Genomic DNA, 12,610 nt, shown 5'->3' with positions numbered 1-12,610 from the left:
CTTAGGGTCCCACAGCACACTGAGGCACTCAGCTGTTGTCTGGACAGTGGGGATTTCAGGGTGAGGGTGTCAGTCTCCACCGTTCAGCTCCTCTCTGCCTGTTCTCTCTCCCCAGGTTTCCTTACGGATGACCTGGTGAGTCAGGAGGACAACGGTGAGCAGAAGAAGTACCTGGGGGTGTGTCGCCTCCCCGGGCCAGCCCAGCGTCACCGCCGGCTTGACATCATCGTGGTGCCTTACAGTGAGTTCGCCTGTGCCCTGCTCTACTTCACCGGCTCGGCTCACTTCAACCGTTCCATGCGGGCCCTGGCCAAGACCAAGGGTATGAGCCTATCGGAGCACGCCCTCAGCTCAGCCGTGGTGCGGGGCCCTGGAGGCATCAAGGTGGCATCTGGTCACACTCTGCCCACTCCCACTGAGAAAGATGTCTTCATTCAGCTGGGGCTGCCGTACCGGGAGCCCTCAGAACGGGACTGGTGACACCCGGTTGTCACCCAGCACCCTGGGCCCACTGCAGTGCTGCTGTTTTGAAGGGTGCTGGTTTCCCCAGTGCTGCTCTGTCATGGATGCAGACTGGGGAACATATCCCAGCAAACTGGGGCTCCTTGCAAGCACAGGGCCCTGCTGCTGGCAGAGCTGTGTGGCTTTGCCCAGCGGAGGCTGTGTGCTGGAACCACGCTGGAAGCGCTGCCTGGTGGCACAGGCAGCCCCTGGCTACCAGAAGGGCTCGCTGCCCATCAGCTGCCCTGGCCCTGCTCTCCTGGGGGAAGCTTCAGAAGGCTGGGCTGTGGAGCCTTGTGATCCCGTCCCTCCCGGTGCTTGGGAACAGGGGAAGTGGGATGTATCTTCCTCTGTGTCTGAGTACAGACACCCCAAAATCTCTGTCCTGAACTGTGCACGAAGGCAGCAGGGATCTGGCTTTGCCCTGGAACAGGCCTTCCCCCTTTTCACTGCTGCTGACAGCTGCTACTGCGGGAATCACGAAGGGTCCCACTGTGCTGCTGCTGTGTCCTTCCTCCATCTGAGCTGACTCATGTCCTCTGGTGGGTGTCACTACACGGGGCTGGGCTGCTGCAACTGCCACCAGCTTCCCCTGGTGCCAGGGAAGCCTTGAAGGAGGTGTAGGGACCTGATGTGCTGTGCCAGCTTGTTCTCAGCCTGTCATGTGCCAAGGATCCGCCAGTGCAGAGAGCTGTGATACCCCTGCTCTGGCCCCAAGGGCTCCTTTCCTCTAAGTGCAGGAGAGGAGTGGACCTCACGGCTTAGGGAGCTGTGCTCAGGAAGGGTTTGAATGTAATGACACTGAATGTAGTCCAGCAGGACTGTGTGTTTGTGCATAGGAGGCATGGAGGCAGAGAGAAGTCAGATAGTTTAGTTCTAATCTGGGTGAAGCAAAGCTTTCCCATTTTGTATGTGTGGAAGCCACAGAGTCATCTGGTTTTTGATCAGAGAAAACGTGTGTGTGTTTGTGTATGAATGTACACCTGGCTGGCCCCATCAGTTCCATGGGAGTGAATTTTTTTCCCTGGGAAACCTCAACTATTTTATGTTCTAGAGATGAATTTCCCACAGACTTTCAGTGCTCCATCTCCGTTACAGGTATTGCAGTGGTTCCTCCTGGCAGAGGTGCTGCTCTGTGCCAGGACCCCAGGGCTCCCTCTGGGCCTGGCCTGGCCTCCCACTCCCTTGTCTTTTGGGGGACCCAGCCACCCCCGCTCTGCACTCTGCTGTGTGTTTGTCATGTGCAGTGACAAGCCGCGTGTTTGCTGCTAGGGTAGGCACAAGGGCATTAAACCTGGTGGGTTTGCACAGTTCCTTGCTGCACCGTCAGCTGTGGCTGCTGGGCACCAGTAATGGGGCTAGGGCGTTTGCTGGGGAGGCCTTGACACCAGCAGTGTCATTTTTCAGCCCAGCCTTTGTACTGAACACTTGATGAAAATGACTGTCTTCTGGCACGTCTTAGTACATTGAAATTTGAAGTATAATAAATCCCTTCTCTCTTTTTTTCTTGGCATCTCTGTCTTCTTGCTCTCTGCCCTGCAGCTGTTTGGTCTCTTCCTTTGGCTGACCAGGAACCCATCCTGTGCTGGCCCATTTCCCTGTTTTCAGTACAGGCAGGGAGAAGGCAGTGGAGACCTTCCTGCTGTTGGATCACCACTTCTGGCTCTCAGGGCAGGGAGTTGCTGGCCACCATCCTCCCATGGCAGAGTGGGACCTGGCTCTGTCCAGCTGGCCATGTGGCTGAGCTGGGGCTGGCCGTGCCCAGGGAAAGGAGCAATTCCGAGCTCTCAGCCTTGGGCTGAGCTCTTACTTCAGGTGTGGAGTCAGGAAGGGACTGCTGTCAGCTTTTCTGTATTCATCACACAGTAGGGTGTGTGGGAACTGGCTGCTGCTGTCTCCTGTTCTGTGCCTGGAACACAGCTCAGTCTCCTGAGCAAGGAAATGCTTTGGTTGTCCAAGGGGAATCTGAACAGCCTTGGAAGCTGAGGGAGCACATGGCAATGAGCAGCAAGAAACACTGGCTCAAAAGGGAGATGGAGAAGCTGAAGAGAGCCAGGGGCTGCTGGGGTGGGCAGAGGCTGGGGCAGAGCCAGCGAGGGCTGGGCTGGGTTCTCCAGGGGCCAAGGGGAGTCAGCCCCAGACCAGGCCTGGGAGGTGCAGGGGGAGCGCTGTCTCCCCAGGGGGGCTGTGCAGCCCAGGGACCAGCCCCAGAGACAGAGTCCCCATCCTTGGGGTCATCTAGGCTTGGCCGGGCAGGGCCACAGCTGGCCTCAGCCAGGGCTGGGCGAGGTTGGATGGGGGCTCCTTCTCCCTCCAGTGCTGCTGGTATGATCCTGGAGGATTCTTCCTAGAGCTTTATGGCTGGCAACCTTGGGCACGGACCTCTTTCTGCTTGGACTGGGGCAGGGAGCGGAGTTTGTGGCTGCTCACCTTGTCCCCTTGATGAATACAGGTTTGGCTCCAGCTCTGGGTGCTGGGGCAAGCTGTTCCTGGAGGGCTGGGGCAGTCCCTCTCAGCAGGGCCACGTGCTGGGGACTTCACTGGGAGTGAAGGAGTTGTGGCACTGCTGGCCCCCAGCTCCTTCCCCTTTGTCACCCCCCTTTATCCAGGGTCACAATTCACACGCTGGTGCCAAATGGGTGCTACAGTAGCACATCAAAGCCTTGGCCCTGCTGTTTGTGCTGATTTTACTCAGGGAGGAGGCCAAACATGGGGATGTGTGGGGCCAGGGCTGCTTGGGAGCAAGACTGTTCCCCCAGCCCCTTGGGAAATGGCAGTGAGGGTGGCCCCTAGTGCATATGTGTCAGGTGGAGGCTGCTGGGGGGGAGATGTCCTGCTAGTCTCCTGCTCTGCGAGGGAAGGGGCCTGATGTCTGTCCCCTCCCACCCCACAAATTCCTGCCCAGGAGCTATGGAGGGGGCAGAGGGCCCTCCAGTGGCCAGCAGCAGCCAGGGGGGCCAAGGAGGGATGAGGGCCATCTACCCTGGGTGCAGCCACGGCAGATGTGAAGGGGCAGAAGGTGAAGGAGCACCACAAGGAGCCGGTCCAAAGCACCTGGAGGGTGATATTTCTGGATGCTGAAGGCTCCTGCTTCTCCCTCCTCCCGATGCAAGGGGAGAAACACGAGGGGAATGTGAGTCAGCCCCGAGCTGGGCAGTCCCTCCTGCCATGGATGGAAGGGACAGAGCTGCCCCGCACAGTCTCCTCTCTGTGCCCCTAATCCTGCCCTCCATCCTCCCAGTCACTCGCAGACCCCAGGCCAGGGCATAAGTCCCGCCTGGCATGCTCTGACACCAAATGCCCCTCTGAGACCCCTCTTTTGTCCTTACAGCAGGGCAGGACCCGGCCACCCCCTCACCCCAGCACATCTGCATCTTCTAAACCTTAGGAGGCCACATTTGCAAAGAAGGTACAAGGCATGGGGCTACTGGGGTGCCTGGCAGGAGGTGGGTGCTGAGCCCTCACGATGGGTGCAGGCAGGGTGAGCAAATAGGGTTTTAGGCATGTCTGATAAGGTGTTGCCTGGTTTCTGTTTCCCAGGAAGAGGCTTTAGCTATTCCCCCTCCCCAGCACACCCCCTTCCTGCCCTTCCTGGCTGTGAGTCTGATCATCCTGAAAATTAAAAATAAACTCAAATGCAGCAGCACTTAAGGACTGAGTGGAAAGTTGGGGAGCTAGGATAGGCACTCGGCTCCTCATGCAGAGCCCCTTGCTTCCACCCCACCATCCTTGCATACCCAAGGTGGGTCCAGACTTGGGGCTCAGGCAATTCCTGTCTCCCCCATCAAGCGTGTCTCTACCCCCTCAGAGTGAAAAGGAAGAAAAAGTCAAGGCCGGGTCACTGCAGCTCTGAGAGTCAGGCGCCTATTCCCACCCCACTCCCTACCCTGCAGGGAGGAGGACACTCAGCCATCATGCTTGTCCCTGTGAAGGGGTGGGAGGGTGCCGGGACTGGGGGAAAAGGGGTGCAGAGGGAGTGGTTTGGCTCCTACCACTGGTGTTTTGTATTTATGAGTAAATATTTGCTAATGGCAGCACGGCCAGGCGAATGTAAGGGAGCTGCTCCCCCCGCCGGAGCAGGAAGGGAAATGAATATGAATTTATCATGATTAGGTGAACCCAGCAGGGAGAGCGGGAGAGAGAGGGCTAGGCAGGGAGGGGGTGGGCGAAGATGGATCTGTGCAATAAAATTAAATAAGGACACCAACCAGAGTCACTTCTCACGCGCCCGCCTGCCCTCCTGCATGTGGGGCTTCTCCCGCCTCCCGCGCTCCTCTGGCTTTGCTGATTTCTCTCTTTCCTCAAATTTATGAGGCCAATTATGAAGATGAGGTTGGAAGTTCTCGGAAGTTCACTAAATGCAAAGTGCGGTCCCTGCTGTTCCCATCAAATTAATTAACCAAGCGCTATTGATGGCCAGGGCGACATCAGCATGGTGTGGAAAGCGAGGGAAGAGCTGCCGGGGTGCAGCTGAGGGGGGGGGGCCCTGCGGGGCATCCTCAGGGCCAGTGGATGCAGAGCGAGAGCCCTGCCTGGGCAGCGAGGGGCGCAGCAGGAGATGCACCAGGTCCCGGTGCCAGTGCTCGGTGTCGCAGTCTGTTTCCAGCACTGGTGGCCTCTGGCTGGAGGAAGATCCACCCAGGGGGTGGCAGGGCTACGTGGCAGGATGCTGTGCCGTGTCCTGCGGTGGAGACCACGGCAAGGGCTGGTGGTCAGCGTGAGCCTGGGTCTGGAGGAGCAAAACCTGGAGCCGGTGCCCTCTTGGGCACCCCAGGACTGTCCCCCCAGCCGGGCGGGGGGGCTGCTGACCCTGATCCATGGGAGTGATCTGCACAGGGACCTCGCGCTTGGCAAAGTGACTTTCCCCATGGCTTAGCAGCGATCGTGCAGCCAGGACAGGCTTCCTGCCACCTTCCCCTCCTCCCCAGGTCCCGGAAATCCTCCCTGCCTCAGTTTCCCTACCTGTGCTATGTGAAACAACCTGCTGGGACTTGCAGGTAAGATGTCACGAGTGGAGTGCCCTGATTCAACACAGCCCCTTGGCCAGCCCTAACCTTTTCATGAAGCAGCCCAACTCTGTGCAGGGCTCAGGGTGGGCAGCTTCATGGTGGGGGCAGCAACCAGATGCCTAAAGCAACATCAACTCTTACGGGGCAGCTTCTGTGCCAGATGCAGCCACGTCCTGTCCCCCCTCCCAGGGAATGGCTTTTTTTGGGGGGGTTTCCAACATGACCCTCATGTTCCATGGTGCTGAGATGCCTCCTCTGTGCTCCCTGCATATGCAGCAGCTGGGATGCTGCTGCAGAGCTACTGCAGCGTGGGGGACGCGAGTCCCCAGGCTGCTCAGGTTCATGTCAGACTTTGGGCAAACAGCTCTTCCTTCGCCTGTCTCTGGGGGGACATTCACTCACAGCAGTTTGTACGTTGCTCCGATAAGTCTCTCAGCACTGGCTGTGCTACAGCGAATGCTGGAGGTTGTAAAAGGGTCCAGTACTGAGGCCCTGGCTCAAACCCAGGATGTGTCTACTTGCTACACGGCCGCTCTGTGCCTCAGTTTCCCTCCTTCTTGCATTTCCGAAGGCTGCTTGCTCTTTGTGCAGGCTCTGGTTTTCACTGAGTGCCAACAGTATCCCAGTTCCTGAGGAGCCTTGGTAGCATTTAGTGGCCGTGAGATATAGCCAAATAAAGGCTCAGCCCTCACCCCCAAACCAGCCTTGTTTCACACGGAACATATGTGCCATAAGGCTTGTGCCACACTGCCACAGGGACCTTCCCCTGTAGTGCCATGGGGTCATGACTTAAATCCTTTTGCAATCCCTGTCTGGGTCCAAGCCAACCAGCTTGTTTGAGGGGTGAAAGATGCAGGCTGTGCCCTTGGACCAGGGATCTCCATGAGGGGAAAGGACACAGAGGTCCCGGGGAAGGTCAGGTCCGAGCATCCCTGCATGTGCCCAGCACCTGGCACGTCTCTGGCCACATGCCTCCGCCGTTCCCGCTCCTGCTTCTCTTCACTGGCTTTACTCCTGCCCTGGTGATCAATGGGCTCTGCTCAGGCTGGAAAACAGCACAGAGGCATTTACAAACCTGCTGTCTCTCCAACAGGGCCATAACTCAGGCTCCCTGTCACCACGGGGAATGGGAGGCAGGCGATCCTGCTCTGGCGACTGCAGCAGTGCCGGCATTTCCCCTCTCGTGGTAAATGCGTTACTTGGGGATAATTTACCTGCTTATGTCAAGTTTTTAAAAGAAATAGACTGGCTTCTCTGCAGCTCCTGACACTTGTAACATGCAGGCGTAGGCATACATGTCTATCTGGAGAAAAAAAGATCACCTAAGCTGAAAGGAGTGGTTCACAAACGCTTGGACCTTGGAGCTGCAGTCCCTGCGTGGAGTCTCCGGTGCCTGGTACTGAGGCTGAGCTCTCGCCGTGGTCTGTGCCTCCCTGAGGTCTGCAGCTGCCCTCCAGCCCTGGCAGGGCTGCCCAACTGCACCGGGGGCTGCTCGGGGCCGGGGGCCCCATGTCCCTCCGCAGCGTGCCAGGAGCATCCCCCGCCCGCACCCCTTCTCCGGGGCAGTGGACCGGGGTGGCGGTGGGGGATGCTGGTGCAGCCGCCCTGTCGCCCGTGGGCGAGGACCTTCCTGGGGACCCTGGGAGGGCCGAGAAGGTGCTCCCGGCCGGTCCAGCCCCGATGCGGTGGGATCTGGCAGCCTCCATCCTCGCAGGCAGCAGAGGGAGCTGGAGGACCGGGTATCGGCAGCGACGGGCAGGCTGCAGGCAGCCCGGGCCTCCGCTGGGGCCCTCCGGGCACCTCCTGAGCCTTCTCCGGGTTTTTAGGGGCTCAGCTCTCTTGCTTCATTTTGACGGGGGGGCACGCAACTTCTCTCTGGCTGGACCCTGCCGTGTCCCTTGTCCCCCGCCCTGTAACCGGCTGGCGCGGGTGTCGCAGTGCTTCCCATCAGCCTGAGGACCTGCTGGGGGGTACAACAACGTCCCTGGGGAGCCTGGCTGGACGTGACAGGAGTGGGGATCCCTGTGCAGCATCCCAGGGCCAAGGGGGAGTCCTGCACCACGTGGTGGGCGCCTGTCACTGCTGTCCCCCTGTCCCCTTGCCCATAGGAACCTGATTTATGTCTGGGCCAGCCTGCACTGACCTCCTACTTTGGCTCAGGCATTATAACTAATGGCAGGTCAGCAGAGCTACAGAGAAAGTGAAGTGGCTGGTAGGGGGCCGGGGAGGGGGGACGCAGGGCTGGGGCAGGGAGCGGTGCTGAGACTTCTGGTTGCAATGGCACAGCTACCCAGAGCCAGGGACAGCAGGGCTGGATCAGATGCAGCCCCCAGCCTGATCCCCTCTACCCTGCCCCTATCCTCCACTCCTGAGGGTTCTTCCTGACCACGTTCACCTCCTGTTTTAACCACAGGGGGTCCTGGGTCAGCCACATCAAGCCTGGAGGGGTGGCTCCTTACTGGGGGGAAACTGAGGCACCCACAGACTGATGGCTTCATGAACATTAAGAGCAGAGCCAGGGAGGGCACCAGGTATCTGAGCCCAGCCCCTGCCCGGGACTCACTGGGATGAGGGACTAGGAGGACCTGGCACAGGTACAGCAGAGCACGATGCCGTGGTTGGTGGCCTGAAGTGTCCCCCTTGGCCTGTTGCTCCCACCTACTGCTTGGTCCATAACCCTGGCTGAAGAAATCTCTGGTAGGAGTTACATTCCTCCTGTCCCCCAGTGGGACATCTCTCTTTCCACATCCCAACCCCCCCCACCCCAGTGCACACAGGCCCTGTGTCGCTCAGTCCCACCACAGCATACTCTCCATGTGTTTTGGCGAGAAGCCCTGTTTGTTTTCCCAGATAACCAGCCTGGCAACATGGCCAGACTATGGGAGCTGAGGTTTGGGGACAGCTATATCAGCTGCCACCCCAATCTCTGCCTGCAGCAATCGCTGAGGTGGAACCTAGCATGGTTGTAAACCTTGATATTCACGTACCCACCAAGCAGCTGCTTCCCGTCCCGGGATGATGCCAGTCTGATCTGCCAGTCTAGGCAGTCTGAGAGGGTTGAGGAGAGCCCTTTGGGATGCTATAAAAAACACCTACCCTGCTGCTGGCTGCACACCAAGAGCTCCCCACTGTTCAGTGATAAGGGAGAACATTATAAAAAAAAAAAAAAAATTACAAAAGCACAAGGTTTCTGACTCCTGAAGCTCTGCGGGAGCATTTGCACAACACAGTGATTCCCTCACTGTCCTGTGCTTGGCACCCACTTGTGTGTTCTCCCCCCTAGCCCCTCAGGGGTGGCACTGCCATGGCTGATGTCATCAGTGTGCCCCAGGCTGGGGTTTCCCTGCCCCAGCAGGATCCCAGCTTTGCCTAGGCAGTGGAGGGAAAACTGGAATAAACCTGACCATGGTCCTCTTCTTTGAAGGGCTCCTACCCCTTGACAGCACTGCAGGAGCTCCCTGCTTGCCCAGTCTCCTCTTTCACCTGTGTTGGCTTTATTTTGACAAGATCAGCTCTCTTTACAGTGTATTTTCCCTGCAGCAAGTGCTGGTTTGCCTGGGGACTCATCCACAGGGTGACACGTGTGATCCCAGGGGCAGAGCAGGGTCCTGAAGCTGAGGCAGTCTCTGGGGCGAAACCTGCATCCCCACGAGGTGTCTGCACAAACCTCTCCCTTAAAACCACCTCTGAGACAAAGCCGGGGCCAGGATTTTGGCAAATGTTTATACTAATGTTGACTGGAGTTAAACACCACTGGTCTTGCCCACATTTCAGGTTGATGCTGTGTATGTGATGCAGCCTTGCTGAGACCCTGCCTTTGCTCTCTGCTGGGGAAGGATGAGAAGGTAGCAAATCATATCCCTGTGAGACATTAGGACTTTCTTGGAGATAAGCAGTATCTGCCTGCCTGCCTGTGGTGGGAAGGGCTCTTTTTCGGTGGGCTGTATTGCCAAGGGCTGGCCGTGCTGGCTGCCACCCCCTCGGTCAGACACTCGGGGCTCTGCGAGCTTCTCCTGGCACTGCCTGGCCATCCCTCAGATGGGTCTGTCGCGGTCCCACCAGGCTTCCTGCTGCTGTTTGCAAACTGAGGCGTCTGCTAGTGTCTAGACTGACACTTGTGCTTTCCAACTGATAACACACATTTCTGCTCCCCGGTTCTCAACCAATGAGTATTAACTTTGCCAGGCTGCAGTGGAAGCTTGCATCCTTGCAAGCAACCCGTCCCCAACAAAGTTATTAAGTCCTTCACATGATCCCGATTGCAGGTCATTTTGCAACATTATGGGGGTGATTTTTTTTTTTTTTTTTTTTTTTTTTTTTTTTTTTAGGGTCAGTCTTAGGGCTAAGCCAGATTCAGGCAACAGCAGCTTGTGGCTTGCACCACCTTTGAGCATTGGCCACAGACAGTCCAGGTGCAGCATCCAAAGCTCAGCCCAGCTGGGAAAACGAGTCCTCTGGTCTGAACCTGCTGCAGAAGTGGGAGCTCAGTGCATTCCCAGCTGTCTCTCAGGAAAGGTGATTTGTTTGAAATAATTTCCATGGCCTCTGCACTTATTTTGGCCGCTGGCTTCACGAGAGCATGTTAAATCTATGCTGCTAGACAGCACCAGAGGCTGAGCTTCATTCAGAAGATGTTAGAGGATATTGCTCAGCTCTCACTCCGAACAGGCCTAAAATTAGATCTGGGATGTAAAAGTTGATGAGTACAGATAGGTGAGTCCAGCTCCAGATTAGCAGCTTTTACTACAGAGCTGGGATGCTCTCACTGAAAACAGTTGCCATTTGGGATCAGCTTTGCTCCAGCAATATTTCACGTTTGCCAAACCCCCTTTGAAGGCCTGGGCAGGTGGAAGAGACATGGGGAGCTGTAAATAAGTGGGAGCTTTAAAAAACTCCCTGAAATGACCAATAAATCTCCCAGGACACAACAAGGATTACTCATGGATCCCTCCTGGAGAAACCCGGCTCTTCACTGAAAAGAAAAACTACTTTCGAAAGCAAGGTCAGAGCAGCACAACGCGGTGCCTGGGCAGGGAGCAGCCTGCAGCCGAGCCTCCTCCTCCACCGCCCAAGGACAGTGACATCCCCTGGCAGGTCCGTGTGCCACCCGCTCCCCAGGCCTTGCGGTGTCCTGCCTGGAGTTGTGGGGCTTCATACCACAAAGCAAAAGAAATGGAGAGTCCGAGCCTACGGACTGCCTGGCATAAGGTAAATAACACACGCTGGATCCGGCCGTAACCCGCAGCAGGAGGTGGCTGCTCCACGTTGTGCTGTGGGGTGCAGAGGGCATGCGGGGGGGACGGGGGGGGGGCTGCAGCCCCTCGGCATCACCCACATCAGGGCTGGCAAGGGCTGGGGGCTGCCCAGACCTTCCCCCTCACACAGAGAAGATGGAAAACCCCCGCAGAGGCAGGGGGAAGGGAGACCGGACCTACCTCCTTGCTGAGGTGCTGGGAGGGGTGTGGAGGTAGCTGGGTGGGTGTGGGGACACGCGGCTGCTGCAGGCGGGTGGCAGTGGGGAGGTCCAGGGTCCGTCAGGAGAAGCACCTTCATGTGCAGCCTGGGCACCCCATCCTGGGGCCGTGGGGTGCTCGTCCTCACTGTGCCCCCCACACCGAGGGGCTCACAGCCCCTCTTCCCCAGGAGGTGCTGGATGTGGCCCTCACCCACCCTCACCGACAGCCGTGTCTGTCTCCTTGCCGCTGAGGGCACAGCCATCAGTGTGCTCAGTGGGTACGGATGGCCGTGTCCTCCAGGGAGGGGTCTTACCCCTTCCCCCCCCGCCACCAGCTGCCTTCCCCCAACCCCCAACCCCATCCAAAATCAAGTCTCTGCTTCCCACGAGCACCCCAGGGATCCTTCATGTGCTGTTCAGCCCACCCCCGCTCTGTCCCCCCAGGACCCAGTGGCCAGTGTTGGTGTCCCCACCCCGCAGCGGCTGAGCCTCTGCCTGGGGTGATGCTGTCCCAGCCCCTCTCCACTACACAGCGCTTCCCCCCTGGCCCCCCCTCGGCTTCACATGCTGCAGCAGATGGTGGAGGTGACATTTGTCTGAGAGTGATGCTCTTGACGGTGCCCGTGTCGCCCCCTCCTCCCTTCGCCCTGGATGAAGGAACCTTGAGCCCACCTGGCAGAGGCAGAATGATCAGGCACAGGCTGGGGGGGAGGCTGGGGGGGGTCCCCCCTCAAGCCCCCACCTCTGCCACAAACCACCCCCCAGACATCTGCACCTCTTGTCTGTCTGCATCCCACCAAAGCCCTTCTCCCAAGGGGCTGGGGCTCTGGGGCAGCTGGGGGGCATCGTCCCTGAGGGCGAGCGCCCATCACCGTGGGGTGTTTGGGGGGGGGGGGGGCCGGGGGGGGCCTGGGCACTGGGGACTCCTGTTCGTTCTCCGTTTTCTGCCTTAATTAGAACCCAGAGAGACCAGGCGAAATCGCATTAGCGCGGGGCCCCGGTGCGCTGAGCCATCCATCTTTTTTTATTACAGCGTAATGGGGCTGCTCGCGAGGCGCCGTGCGATTTGTCACAGGCCTCGTTCCCTGATAACGGGCATTTGTCATCACTTTCTTCCCGTGTTAATGTCATCATCGGCGAGCTGACAGGCAGACCCGTTGAGGGAGCACTGGCGACAGACCACATCCGTCAACCTAATATTTCCATGGCTGTGGGGATCAGCCGGGCTGCAAACACACATTAAAGTGCTTATGAGGGGAGGGGGGAAAAAAAAAAAAAAAAAAAAAAAAAAAAAGAAAAAGAAAAAAAGCCGTTGTCATTAATTAAAATGTTAGCGAGAGCGTGTGCGCGGTTGGTGCTGCGTGGGGATGGGGGGGCTGCGGTGCGGGGGGACGCGGGGCGGCGCGGGTGTGATGCGGTGGCCTTTTAACGGAGCGTGCATCAGCTCCTGAAACCCATTTAAAAGATATTTGGGACTGGGGAATCGGCGGCGGGCGCGGTGGAAAGGTCATTGTTAATAAGGGAGAGCACGCGGGAGCGCGCGGGGAAGGGGCAGGCACGCACGGTGGAGGGTGGTGAAGATGGTCATTGCGCCCCCCCACCCCCCACCCCCTCTCCATGGGGGCGTTGGGGGGTGTCCCTCAGG

General features: G+C 58.2%; 1 protein-coding gene across 7 annotated transcripts in view; it reads left to right on the top strand.

Annotated features, from left to right (window-relative positions):
• The window catches only part of POLL (DNA polymerase lambda), a 31,726-nt gene extending 19,504 nt beyond the window's left edge, over nt 1–12,222 (top strand). For 3 of the 7 annotated variants that reach the window (XM_032995106.2, XM_032995097.2, XM_032995114.2), the window contains 3 exons: nt 116–322; nt 10,432–10,718; nt 11,999–12,222. In XM_032995106.2, the coding sequence (XP_032850997.2) occupies nt 116–322; nt 10,432–10,718; nt 11,999–12,208 (704 nt within the window). In that variant the 3' untranslated portion in view covers nt 12,209–12,222. Of the gene's footprint in view, nt 1–115; nt 2,015–10,431; nt 10,719–11,922 lie in introns of those variants that run through there. The other 4 variants (XM_032995130.2, XM_032995138.2, XM_032995128.2 and 1 more) reach the window with 2 other exon arrangements.
• Nucleotides 12,223–12,610: the final 388 nt, after the last annotated feature.

Source organism: Tyto alba, unplaced genomic scaffold (assembly GCF_018691265.1).
Source record: "Tyto alba isolate M040663 unplaced genomic scaffold, T.alba_DEE_v4.0 Super-Scaffold_1, whole genome shotgun sequence".
Lineage (NCBI taxonomy): Eukaryota > Metazoa > Chordata > Aves > Strigiformes > Tytonidae > Tyto > Tyto alba.
The sequence above is the reverse complement of the archived record's forward strand: the minus strand, read 5'-3'. Positions and strand labels throughout refer to the sequence as shown.